The sequence below is a fragment of the Cyprinodon tularosa genome, unplaced genomic scaffold, assembly GCF_016077235.1.
Source record: "Cyprinodon tularosa strain WSP-4 unplaced genomic scaffold, ASM1607723v1 ctg238, whole genome shotgun sequence".
NCBI classification, from domain to species: domain Eukaryota; kingdom Metazoa; phylum Chordata; class Actinopteri; order Cyprinodontiformes; family Cyprinodontidae; genus Cyprinodon; species Cyprinodon tularosa.
In genome coordinates, this window is record NW_024038890.1 from 335,064 (window position 1) to 349,606 (window position 14,543).

The 14,543-nt window shown below is 34.1% G+C and overlaps 1 protein-coding gene across 1 annotated transcript; it reads right to left on the bottom strand.

The window, feature by feature from the left end:
* Positions 1–8,521: 8,521 nt before the first annotated feature.
* nono (non-POU domain containing, octamer-binding) lies at positions 8,522–10,655 on the bottom strand. Its single transcript, XM_038287283.1, has one exon. The coding sequence runs from the start codon at positions 10,536–10,538 to the stop codon at positions 9,213–9,215; it is 1,326 nt and encodes a 441-aa protein (XP_038143211.1). The 5' UTR covers positions 10,539–10,655; the 3' UTR covers positions 8,522–9,212.
* Positions 10,656–14,543: the final 3,888 nt, after the last annotated feature.

The window sequence follows — 14,543 nt, forward strand, 5'->3', positions numbered from 1 at the left end:
CTCATTTTGTGACGTTATGAAAAAAAGGGCAAGATAACAGGAAAATATTAGCAGCACTTTTACAAGTTGGCTGTTCCAGAGATGAACCTGTTTTGGTGCTTAATATTAAGCATGGGCTGAAAAGCCACTTAGTAAAGAAGGAGCCAATATTTCAAAATTAGCAAAACAAATCCTTTAATACCAGAAGCATGTCCTGTAGTTCTGATTCAGACAAACATAATTCTTTAAGGATTTCATTTGTCTTGAGAGGGAGGGAGGGAAGCTTGCAAATATTGAAACACATGTAAATAGCAGAGGGTTTGCAGCATCATGTTGTTGTGTGGGTGTTTTGTTGCTGGAGGGACTGGTGAACTTAAGCAAACAAAAGGTATCATCAGAAAAGAATTCTACATGAATCAAAAATCTGCCAGGCAAATGGTTCCTCTAATAAAACAAAGACCTGAATCTAAATGACAAAATGGTTACAAAATGGCTTAAGAACAACAAAGTGAATCTTTTTAAGTGTCCAAAATAATGTTTTAATCTTAGATTCTGAGAATTCTTTGTGAGTAGAGTTGAAATGCTGTGTGGGGAAGCCCAGTGAGTACAAACCTGACAATTTCTGTCTGAAGAAAGGAACAAACCTAAATACCTACACTGCAAAAACTATCTAAAAAAAGTAAACAATTTTTAAATTAGGTGTATTTACCCTTAATTTGAGTAGGTAAATAAGATGATTTGCCAATGAAATTAGTATCTTTAGTCTAAAAATAAGATAATTAGTTAATATGAACTTGAAATAAGACAATGCAATAGTTTTTTTCTTATTTTAAATGTAAATTGTCTTGTTCCATTGGCATAGTGTCTCACTTTCGTCCTCAATTTGAGAAAACATGCACTTATTTTAAGAAAAGAATAACTTTCTTAGATTTCCATTTTTTGCAGTGTGAATAGATACCAAATTTCACGTGAACCCATCCATCCTTTGCCTATAAATGTGCTCCTTTCATAATCAGAATATGGAAATTCTAAGCAGAAGCCCCCATATCAGTGGCTCAGAACAACAATGCTGCAGAGCAACAGTTCTGATTACTGCTTCATGTCTTTGACACAACTCATGCACTTTTCCATGTAGTCCTGATAAATAGTAAAGGCTAGAGTAGGAACTTCTGAATTTGACTAATATAAGAGATGAGATTAGACTGAGCCTTTTCTCAGCCAATTATAAGTTACCTTGAACCTTTCTATGTTGGTGGAAGCTATGTGGGGAGTTGGTAGTGAGATGACGGAGAGCGGTTGCGAATTTTCCGTTCCTAACTCTAGACAAGGGTGAAATATAGATACATGCCCTTCCAGGTGTTTAAGACTCCCCAATGCCATGAATGGAAGAGAAAGCTGCTTTGAAATGTTTTTATCTGACTAGTGAAAAATGTATGACTTTAATGAACTCAAAGTTGTTTCTCTTGTTAAGATCCAATGTTTGTGTTTGAGAATTATCTTTATATGCAGGGGTGGGAAACTACCCCACCAGAGCCACACTAACAGGTCCACTGTTTGTGTCGTTCTCCTCTGCAGAGTAAAATAAAACTTTTTCTTCTTTGCATATCAACTCTCAGTGCTCATTTTACTTCACAATAATGAAAGCAATCTAATCTTTATTATTCTGTAATTTAGAGAGGAAGGACACTTAATTTATTTTTATTGATTGATTGATTGATTGACTTTATTGATGTCCTTACATCAGCTCAAATAATCAAACAAGAAGAATGTGCCACAAGGAAGAAAAAGGTTGTGTGAAATATATAGTATATACAGTGCATCCACAAATGAGTTTTTTTTTTTTTTATAGTAGGATATATATACAGTGTTATTGCACAGGGTGTTTACATGGGCATTTATATAGATGGATATTTAAATTCATATATATAATTAGTGCACTGGGTGTCAAATATAGTGAAACAGGTAATTGCACAGGGTATCAATAAATATATGATATAAATATATTTTAAAGAATTTTTGGCAAACCGAACTGATCTAAAAGAGAAGCTGTTCTGTAAAAAAGTCAGAATAATAAAACATTTTTGCACACTTTGAACACAGCAGGTGCAGTAAGGATGTAGTTTAAACATGACCTTGAAGTGCACGTCATTCTTTCTAATAAAACATGTTCTGTCTAGTTTCTCTAAATGCCCTTTGTTTGTTCATAGTTCATTCTACATGTTGTCAATACTGGGTGGCCACCCTGCGCGCAGACAAGCTGATAAATCCTTTCCTGACTCATATCTCCTATTTAAGATCAACCTTGTGATTAATTATATTATCACTTTATGTCAAGGTTAGTGCGGTGATAGTGGGAGACAGTCCAGACTTTGCAGTTACACCACAGGACTGGCTGCATAACCAGGCCAAAGGTGATGGTGAAATTTTATTATAAAAGCAAATGGGGAGATATGAAGAAGAATTGGGCCAGATGTTCTGGTTTATCAATCTTTGATAAGTTGCAGGTACAGATAAATATGCTCAATATACTATTTCATAGAGAGCAGATTTCAAAGCGTCGAACGATGGGTCTTAACTGCCGTCTCATGCTGATCCACTTATTGTTGCGTTCAGATCCGGTTTTAACGTGACTTTATTTGTATATTGTCTTTTAATGAGATATAAAGAAGCTGATTTTGGCATTTATCTTCCAATGCTTTAGAATTCACTCTTTTTTTAAGGATTGAATTGTCGTTGTTTCGTTTTTTTAATTGATCATTGTAATCATGACTGGTAGATCTTTTTATATATATATATATATATATATATATATATATATATATATATATATCTACGTAGATATATATATATATATATACGTATATATATATATATATATCTACGTATATATATATATATATATATATATATATATATATATATATATATATATATATATAAAAAGATCTACCAGTCATGATTACAATGATCAATTAAAAAAACGAAACAACGACAATTCAATATATATATAAAAGATATATATATATATATATATATATATATATATATATATATATATATATATATATATATATATATATATATATATATATATATATATATATATATATATCTTTCTCCAGTTTCAAAAAATAATCGAACATGAACTGACAATGAAATCTATCTTTGATAATATGAGATGTTTAATTAATTAAAAAGATGTGAAAGTAATTAAGAACATTATTTTTTCAATTTGGTTGCTAATCTGGCAGCAACAGATGGATCCATGATCCATTAAAAGTACGTCATTTGTGTAAGATTTCAATTAATGGTAACCAAAATAAATAATCAATGTGAAAACAATGACATTTAGGATTTGCAAATTTGACACAGTACGAGCTAACTTTAGCATTTCATTCTTACACATTTAAATATTTAACCATAAGTATATGAGTGCTAGAAATGGAGAAACTCTGACACTTATTCCGCTATCCAGAATATTTTATAAAACGATAATTTCCAGTAAAATGTGTTCTTATTACTTCAATAATAAAAAAAAAAGCAGGAGCATGAATCTGATCAGTCTGCAAACGACCAGATAAACTAGCGATAGACAGAAGGCAGATTGTCAGCATGTTCTAAGTCCTCACTATCTGAGATTGTCATCTTTCTGCCCACATCTGGTCTAAACAATGTTTTATATTAACTACTTTGCTCTTCCTGAAAGCAAACATGGCATCAACTGACCTTGTGCAGCAATGGTGTGTTTGCTAAATTAGCTTAATATCTATCCTTTATGTAAAACCTAACAGCACTATAACAAGCTACAGCTACATTAGAGAGAAAAATGATTTGCAAAAAAAAGAAGAAAGAAAAAGACGCCTAATGCAAAATTTAGATTTCTACCAACTTCTTCACAAATGGAGATGATTCATTCATATAAAATAAGACTTTCCTGCTCTTTTATATTTGTGCACCATAAAAAAAAAACATTTTTAACTCTAAAATTATTTCCCTGCAGATATTTAGAGTTTAGCTGCACCTTGCTTGAATGATGTTTCCATGTATTTCCTATTAGAGAAATTAAGACCTGAGTCACCTCCTATACAAAACCATTAAATAAAGTACAATATTATTATCTATATCAGTAACTTCATACATTTCACACCAGCTGATATTTGCAAGCTTTTATTTCCGTTCCTTAAAATGATATTTCATTTACATTTAATGAAAGCAAAATATTTATTATTTTAATATTAAATCAGATCAATGAAAGATATTCTTTTATTAGCGATATTTATTTGCTTAAGGGTGATGATGGGGATGGATAAGCTACGACTGAACAGATGTTCTCATTTATTGAATGCAGTTGTATATTCCTGGGAAACAGATGACTTATTTTCTAGGTGAGATGACAATTGTGTTCATTAAAGGCCTTTTTGCAGATTTTTTCAGAGATGCTAGCCAGCGTGGAGAATGCTATAATTTATTTTGTTTCAAACTATTCATAAAACATGTTGCTATTTGTTTTCACAAGTCTTAATCATACGTGTAATAAAAGCTGTTAATAAAAGGTTCAACATTAACTCTAGATGAATAGAAATACCAGCAGTTCCCTCTCAGGTAATCCTTTCATTACTTGAATTGAATAATTGAATAAAAATCTGAATACAGGACAACTTTATCTTATAATTTGACAACAATGGCATAAAAAAACACCCTTGTTTAACATGTTCAATCTGTCCTTAAAGCTTCATGTCGCTGGTAGGACCTGGACTTCAAATTTCTGTTTTGTCTGAACTAATTAAACTTCATCTTTTTAACCCAGAGGGCTCTTAAACTAATCAAGATTACAAAAAATAAAAAAAATCATCAACATAATGTGGCTTTAAGCAGTTCAGGCACATTATTTTATCCTCTGCAAAAAGTTATTCTATTTGTATTATTCATGGCAACTACAATTTGAAGTAGTAGGAATGACAGAAAAAGGGTAAAAATGTATATAATTATTTCTGTAGGGTCTGTAATAATTATAATGACAAAAAATAACATTTACTTGAAAGAAATAAGTTTTTGTGATTTGTGATACACATTAAAAACGTTTGAAAAATAAATTAAGTGTAAACAAAACAGCTAAAGTTTATAGTGTAGAAATATACTTTTACATTGAAGGCAGAACTTTCACATACTGGATATATTTTAAATAATACTGTATATTTCTCATGAAAAATGCAGTAAGGGATGACTGTGTTAGTCTACTTTAAAAAAATAAATCCATTCTAAAATAAAAATGCACATCTTATATGTTCGTAGTTAAACTGAAATAAATGTGAATTCAAAATGATCTATTTTAATGGTTAGTTCATCTGCATTGGTTTTATAAGCAGATATTTGAACCTTAGACAATGTGAGCAGTAGGAAAATCGGGTCTTCTGTCCTTCAGGGTTCAGTGTATCTCAAAAAAATTTTTCAATTGTTTTTGAGTTCACAGATGTTACATCTAGATAACATTTTCCCCTCTTTACTGTCTCTTCCTTATCGGTTTTTTTTTCCACAGCGCTCTTTAGGCTTTATCACAAAGCAATCTGACTCCTTGGACTTAGATAACAGGGGTTGTTAGCCCCATCTTCATTATCAGTTAGAATAACATCCCTAACCATATAACACTATTGTATGGACGTAATAAATGGGTTTTACAATTATCCCAAACTGTATCTAGATTTTTGTTTTTGAAGAGAAAAGTAAGAAAAACACTTATTTTGCAGTTAATTTTTTTTATCTGTAACTAAAGACACAGAATATGTTTTTGATGCTGTTTTTGTAGTGATGGCTGCAATTTGTTAATCTGGCTCCATGGTGGCGCAGATTGAAGCACTGTTGCCTTGCAGCAAGAGGTTCTTGGGTTTGAATCCAGGTCTAGAATTCATCTAAGAGTTTCTATTTAAACACATGATGATTTTCTCTGAGTTCCGCAAGTCCAGATTTGACAAATGGTGTGTCTATATATATATATATATATATACATATATATATATATATATACATATATATATATATATATATATATATATATATATATATATATATATATATATATATATATATATATATATATATATATATATATACATATACATATATATATATATATATATATATATATATATATATATATATATATATATATATATATATATATATATATATATATATATATATATATATATATATATATATATATATATGCTGCTGGAGATAGGCATCTGATGGGCAAACAGTAGATGAAGGATGGGTTTGTATTTTGAAATGTCACACTTAAACATCGTTCATATCTAAGCCACTTATACTCCTTGAAATTCTCTGTCATAAATCGTATTCGTATTATCTCTACTTCGGTTTATCGTGCTGTAATACAAACAGAATTGCGGACATTAAATGGCTTTACTTTATCTGTGGAGCTTCCCGTAAGGCTTTGCCTTCTTCCCCGTTTAAATTACTGAATTAAATTAAATAAAAAAAAACAGGAGCAGATGTTGAAAAATGTGCAAAGAAACAAATCTAAAGCAGCTAGACTTTAGCTTAATTTGTTTAAACACCTATCCAGGGGGATTTTTGTCACCTGCTGGTATTTTAAACTGCACATTAAAAAGCTAATGTTAGCTGATGAAGCAGCTCATCTGCTCAGGAAACCAGACTCTAGTCAGACAAGGCGTTCCGATCTCATCACCTCAGTGAGAGGGAGTGGTTACACTCTTTCAGTTTCCACACCGTGACTCTTTCAGATGTTTGATGGCAGCAATTGCTTTATAGATGATTTATATCTATACTCCATAAAAATTGAGATATTTATAATTTAGTGGGCGGTTAGTTAGTGTGGGGGGTGGCGACTTTGTGATTAGGGCATAGAGCTTTGATGTCAGAGTTCTGAGTTAGAGCCCCACTCCCACAGACTGCCACTCTGAGCAAAGACCTCTAACCCCACACTGATCCCCGAGCGCCGCGCAATGGCAGCCCACTGCTCCCCATGGGGAGAGTTAAATGTAGAGAGTTGATTTTGTTGTGCTGTACTTGTGAGTGTAATGACAATAAAAACCTGGGAAAATAACCAAACATTATTATTAGTTCCTGCAAAAGATTTAAGGAACTCATTCTTTATTCAATGTTTGTTTTTCTTTTGGACAAAATTCTTAATAACTCAGTGCAAATCAAGAGTTAGCTGTTTATTTTTATTTCTATCCCATTTGGTAAGTTTCCAAAAAAAAAAAAAAAGTCACATTTTGAGTCTGGAAACTGATTAAGAACCATGACTGATTTTCTGCAATAAGCATTGTTGTGGGGTCTAATAACTACAGATTCAGTTCATGTTTTTAAAATACGGAAGTTTTTAACCTTTTTTTTTTTTTTACTGAAAAACTACTTTGAATGTAAGCATGAGAATGGCCCTTAAGGTACTTATGAAGTTTTTGATTGGGGTTGTACCAATAGCAGATTTTATGGCCAATCACTAAAAAGCCTGACATGCCAAATCCTATTTAAACCAGATCTCAACACACCTTTAATGTTTCAATTATAGTTTTTTTTAGGAAAAAAAACAAGAAAAACAGCCATTTACAAATAAATACTTGTTCTAACCATGCCAGATATAAAAAAATCCCATAGAAAAAAATGTATGTATCCTCTGATGTGAAAAAAAAAGATTTGATTTTTAAAGCTAAAAGACTTTTAAAAGAAAATTTATGGCTCTAAGCATTTTATTTAGACTAAGGACAAAGCGGCTCTTTGGGCTATGAAGGTAATACACCTCTGGTATATACTGTACATTAGCATTAAATCATGATATACCGGAGAAAATTTGTCTAGAAATCTGAAAGAGGTAACTGTACAATTGAGATGTTAGGAAATTTTTTTTTAATTTTATAGTTCAATTTTGCAATTATTTCATTTGCAAAGAACCAAGTTTTTATCTAATTCTTTTTTCTCCATCATTATAATTTTCCTTCCTCTCTGTGACCATTGGCACCTTAATCATAAATAAACCAGCTCGGAGGTTCTGGGTCACTGAGTCCATCTAAGCAGATTCAAATGATTGTTTGCATAAAAGTTTGAATGTACTTCAGTATGTAGGATTACACTTTATATAAAATAATAAAGAGATTCTACTTAATATTCAAACTGTCACCTGTGCATTCCAATTAAAACCTAATAAAATGTTTTTTGTCTCCTCATTCTTTAGATGAGTTTCTTTTTAGCTTTCACCTCTGCCAATAAGGCCTCAGCTGTAGGAATTAAGGTACGCCAAGGTTATGTTTCATTCTTACAATTTAAGGTGAGGAATGTTCCAGCTCAGCTCCTCCATCTGGTCCCTGCGTCCAGCTTATCAGAGGCTAAAGGGAAACGTATACCTTTTTCAGTTTAGAACCGATGCTAAAATAGGTAAATGTTAAACCTAAATCTTTTATATTTTTGTATGAAAAAGAATCAATCCAGGCAACAATTAATCAAGTTTTAATATTTAAGGAGCAGTGGGACCATTTGTTTGCTTTTCTGTTGAAAGAAATAAAAACAATTTGCATTTCTTTTATTTTTTAATACCATTATTAAAAGTTAAATCACCAGACTCCCAGACTGGCCCATGAGATATTTTATGTAGAAAATCCCCAATCATCCACAATTACCTAATATTCACTACTTACGCTTGTCAAAGATAAGAAACAAATTGATATTTGATGCATCAAGAATTCACACTTTTAAACCTGCAGCTTTTAGACACATTTTTTGCATTTAATAACAAATCAAATAAACTACAGGGACATTTGTTTTAATGCATTAAATGTGAATGATGCGCTTAACAATGATAATTCAGTTTCTGTTGGATTTAAAACTACGCGGCATCCAAAAATGTGCAGTACAGTTTTCTTCCTCGTATGTTTGATTTTGTCAGCAGACATCACCAAGCGTATCCGCAGCCTGACCGGTGCTAACCTCTATCCTGAACTGATACACTTCATTTTTTTTTCAAGGGAATGATGAATTTATTACAGAAAATGTAACATAGACTCAAACAAATCCAAATTATCTATTCCTAACAAAAAAGAAGTAAAATACATGGCTCATTTGGAACGACGCATTAGTACTCAAAAATACCAAAAGTACAAATAAACAAAGGGTTTTAAAAGTTTAAGGGTCATATCCATTGCCTTAAACCTTAACATACAGTGAGCTGAAAATGTGGAAACAAAATACAGACATGCAATTCAAAATCTGCGCTGCTTGTTATAGTCTCCAGGCCCAGGCACAGGCATCCCTCTAGGGAAGCCACCCTGGCCCCCCACAGGCAGGCTGCTGCCCCCTGGCCCAGCCATCAAAGGAGAACTCTCAGCAGCCATGCCAGCAGCACCTGCAGCTCCTGAACTCCCACCCAGGGAATTTCTGTTCATGGGCATGCCGTGACCTCCCATGTGCATCCTCATCTCCTGCTCCCTGTTGTCAGAGAAGCCTCCTCTGAAGCCCTCCTGCTGCCTCTTCATCAGCTCCTCGTTGCGCAGCCTCATCTCCTCCTCTCTCCTCCGGCGCTCCTCCTCCTGTCGCAGCTCAGCCTGCTTCCTCTTCTGCACCTCCTGGTTGTGGAGCTCCTCCATCCTGCGCAGCTCCTCTTGTCTCCTCAGCAGGTCCTGCCTCATCAGCATCACCTGGTGCTCGTGTCTGGCTGCCTCCATCTCGGACTCCAGCTTCTCCTGCGCCTCCTTCATGTTGCGGTCCACCATGTCGTACTGCTGTTTCTCCATCTCCATCAGGGCCTTCCAGCGCATGGCGTATTCGTATTCAAACGATCCAGGCTGGGCGAACCGGGGAGGCTGCTCTCGCTCCTTGTGATACTGCTGGTTCTTGTTGACCAGCTTCTCCGGCAGCCCCTCGTCCTCGTCGAACTGCTCCATGGGCTCCACGGTGATTGGCCGGGGGAAAGCTGTGAGGAGGTAGGCGCTATCATTGCATTTATCCAAAGCTTTTCTGGCTGCTGGCTTCCCGGTGAACTCAACGATGCCTTTCCCTGTGGGCCTCCCTCGGTCATCCACAATCACTACAGCTCTCTCTATCTGGCCGAAGACGGAAAAGGCCTCCTCCAGGAGCTCGTTGGACACAAATTCGGGCAGATTTTTCACGGACAAAGAGGCGCCGTGTGTGGCGAACCTCACCCGGATAGGTCTGCCTCTGAATGAGAAATCATCCAGCTCCGCTCTGGCGATCTCCGCGATGATCCTGTTCTCCAGTCGGATGAAGCCGAAACCTCTCTCCTTGTTCACGAAGATCTCACTGGCGCTGCCGTACTTAGAAAACAGCTGAGCCAGGTCATCCTCGGTGATTCCGGTGGGCAGGTTTCCCACGAACAGCCTGCTCCTCTGGGTGAAGGTTTTCTCTCCAGGCTTCCTGAAGCTCTGCATGTCCAGCGTTAAGGCCGCGTTGGGGTTTGTCTTGTCCCTTTGCTCCGGCTGCTGCCCGTTGCTGTTAGGCCCTTCGCCCTTTTGTTGGTTCCCCGAACGGTTGGGTCCATGGTTCTGTTGGTGGCCTCTGTATCCTTGCATATTTTGTCAACAGATGTGAATCAAAAGTCGACGTAAAACGTGCTAAAAACAGGGGGAAATTTAGCAGACGGAGGCGCACAAAGAGCTGCAAAAATGGCGACGCTATTGTGACCTAAGCGATCTGCGACATGTACGTTTAACGTCCTTACGTCACATTTCTGCGACGTTGCTTTGATTCAAATTTTAGGTAAGTTTTGTAAAGCAAAGACAGTTTACAAAATAAGGTAGAGGATTAGGGCCACTGAAAAAATAAAATAAAAAAGTTTTAAGATTTTTTAAATGTTATTTCAGTTTAATATGGGAAAAAGTCTAAATTATGACTTTAATCTCAGAATTCTGACTTTAATCTCAGTATTTTGGATCTTAATGTAGATGCACTCAGCCTCACTGACAAAGATTTGAATTGTTTGAGAGTGCCAGTGACTCATTAGTGGGAAAATGACGGAATTAGGCAACTGCTTATATGCCCAAGGGGCCCGAGGTGACGATTTTTCATTAATGGAGGAGCAGAAGGTCAAATACAGCTAATCTCTAAAACAGACATAGCTACGGCTTGATGCTAACATGTTTATTAGCTGTCAGGATTTTTGACAATAAAGTCAGAATTCTGAGATTAAAGTCGGTATTCTGAGAGTAAAGTCAGAAGTCTGACTTTTTTCTCATACTATTCTGAAATAGAATTTAGAAATCAGTTAACTGTTGACGATAAAACAACCAGAAAGCAAAATTTAACAAAGCCTGCAAATAATCTACGAAACAAGGTTTAAGAAGTAAAACAGCACAGTGAATATTTAGCGACGCTGATTGCAGTTTGCATATATTTGCCCCTCTGCTGTATTAGATTTTAACTAGCTTGGCCAATATCATGTAAAAACATAGTAAAAGTCAATAAAAAATATATTATTTAAAAGCTAACACCAATGGAATAAAAACAGAAACACAATTGATTCATTTAATTCTGTCAGTTTTTAATCGAAATTTATCAACGGAAATCTACAATTCAGCTTCTCTAAAAGATGTATATTAGGCCTACATTTGACCAGTAGAAAATTATTTTCAATAAATATAAATAGCAATATGGCTCTTAAACTTACAGTGCTGCTTTGCAGAGCTACATTGGTTAAAGGCTATTGCATCCTAAATGCATGAATGAGCCATGTTATTTTACATCCTATGTATCTCCTATCATGTATTTATCTGCGTAAAACAAAAATTCATAGATAAAATCTAAATAGTGTGAGCTATTGTTGTTACGCACCAATAGGGTGGGTGGCTTTATGTTTGCAACCTGCCATGATATGAAAGAAAAAGAAGTAACAAACCCTTCCTTCTGTTCTTAACAAGCTTGAGAAATGTGACATATTATCTGCTATTTGCACAGTGGACTGTTGCTGTTGTTTTTATGCTCAGTTATTACATTCAATTTTTGTACAATTTTTCATTTCATTCGATTTAGTTTCACATTTTATAAGATCTGGATATGCAGTTTTTGAGAGCTTAATATAAATATATATATATATATATATATATATATACATAAACTTCCCTTCAGTGGAACCAAGAAAATAAATATATTTAATTGTATTCTAAAGTGTGAATCAGGCCTTTTAGCTTATCCTCTACCACATCTGGATTTCCCAAATGTGGAGCAACAGAGGAAATTTCTATAAGCTTTTTGAATAGTTTTCAGGATATTTATAAGTTGTGGGCTGAAACCAAACTCATAGCCCCAGAGCCATCATCAGTCATCCAGGCCATAGTCATTCCACAAAAAAAAACAATACACTGGACTTTTTTTCCAAGTTTGAAGACATTTCGCTTGCTGGATGGGAAGGAAAAGAAAAAAAAAAGCTAATTGAAAAGTTCAAAAGTTAATAAGCCTAGTTAATAATCATATTTAGGTTTATAAACTAAAAAAATGTAAGTGCCAGTATCAGCATCAATGCCTCTAAGGTTATGTTGGACCAAAAACAATGTTTCCTTCACTCTCAGAGTGTTTTTCATTAATTTCTTAAAGAAGCACTTTTGTTATTTTTCTTAATATATTCGGGCAAGTTGGCGTTTCTTGTTATTACATTGACATTAATTATTTCCATCAAAATATCAAATTTTTTGAATGTTACAAAGGTAATAAGGTATTGTCCTGGAGTCCAATAACACTATTAATCATTATAATTTGGATTTTCAAAGAATTTCAATGAGTGCCCCTTTAAAGGGTTAATCCGAATCTCTGCCAGGTATAGGTCGCACAAGTTACAAAGTTTCTCGCGAGAATACACTCATCTCGCAGAGGAAATGTTTAAAAATCTAGGAAAAAGTCTAATCTGTTGGGGAGATTTTAATGCTTTTAGCACTGTATGGGGTCATAAAAATGATGAAAACGGAGAAGTGGTAGAACAAATAATGGATAAGAAACAATTGGTCTGTATTAATAATGGAGAAGGGACAAGAATTGATATTAGAAATGGAAATGAATCAGCGCTAGATCTAACTCTAGTATCAGCAAATTTTGCTGGGATTAGTAATTGGAAAGTTTTAAAAGAATCAACATTAGGAAGTGATCATTATCCTATTGTTATTGAAATCGGTTTAGAAATAGAGAAAGTTGTTAATAGAAATATAGAAAAATTTAATTTTAAAAATGTTGATTAAGAAGGGAATATAGTTATCCAGTTCTTAAGAATGGAGATGAAATGGCTCTAAATGATGAGGACAAGGCAAATATGCTGGGTAGGAAATTTGTTGAAATACATAGTAGCAATAACTTAAATATAGAAGAAATAAGGAAAAGAGTAATCTATTAGAAGTAGATACAGAATATAATGATCTATTGAATAATTCCTTTTCATTATTTGAATTGAACAACTCTTTAAGGAAAACAAAAAATTCTTCTCTAGGAAAAGATAATATCTCTTATTTTATGATTAAAAAACTTAGTAATTCATCTAAAAAGATATTATTAGATTTCTTTAATAAGATATGGGAAGAGGGTTATTTACCTGTGGCATGGAAGGAAGCAATTATAGTTCCAATTTTAAAGCCAGGGAAAGAGAAGTCAAATCCTACAAGTTATAGGCCCATTGCTTTGACATCACATATATGCAAAATAATGGAAAGAATGATAAATGAAAGACTGAGTTATTTTGTGGAGAAGAAGGGGTTTTTGTCAAAATTTCAGAGTGGATTCAGAAAAGGTAGAAGTACTATGGACCCTGTTTTGTGTCTAGAACATGAAATCAGAAAAGGGCAAGTTAATAAGGAGAGTATGGTGGCTGTCTTCTTCGACATAGAGAAAGCCTATGATATGATGTGGAAAGAAAGGTTTTTAATTAAATTAAGAAAAATGGGAGTCAGAGGATCAATGTTTAATTGGATAAAAGATTTATTACATAATAGATCTATACAAGTAAGAATAGGTCAACAATTGTTAGAAAAATATTTTGTTGAAAATGGAACACCTCAAGGAAGTATTGTGAGTCCTTTGTTTTTCTCTATTATGATTAATGATATGTTTGATAAGTTGGAGAGTGGGATGGGTTGTTCATTATTTGCTGATGATGGAGCAATCTGGAAGAGAGGTAAGAACTTGAAATTCATAGTTAAGAAATTACAAGAAGCAATTTATAGTATCGAGGAGTGGTCATATAATTGGGGTTTTAAAATTTCAATAGATAAGACAAAGACTTTATTTTTCACTAGGAAGAAAGTATCTAGTGATTTAAAATTATATTTGTATAAACATGATTTAGAAAGAGTAAAGGAGTTTAAGTTTTTGGGTTTGTGGATGGATGAAAAACTGACCTGGAGTAGTCATATTCAAAAAGTAGTGGATAAGTGTAAGAGAGTTTTAAATGTTATGAGGTGTTTGGTGGGGAGAGAGTGGGGCGCTGAGAGGAAAGCGTTAAAATCAATATATACGGGTTTAATAAGATCTGTATTAGATTATGGCAGCCTGGCATTTGGATCAGCATCAGAAACACTTCTTAAAAAATTAGATATTATTCA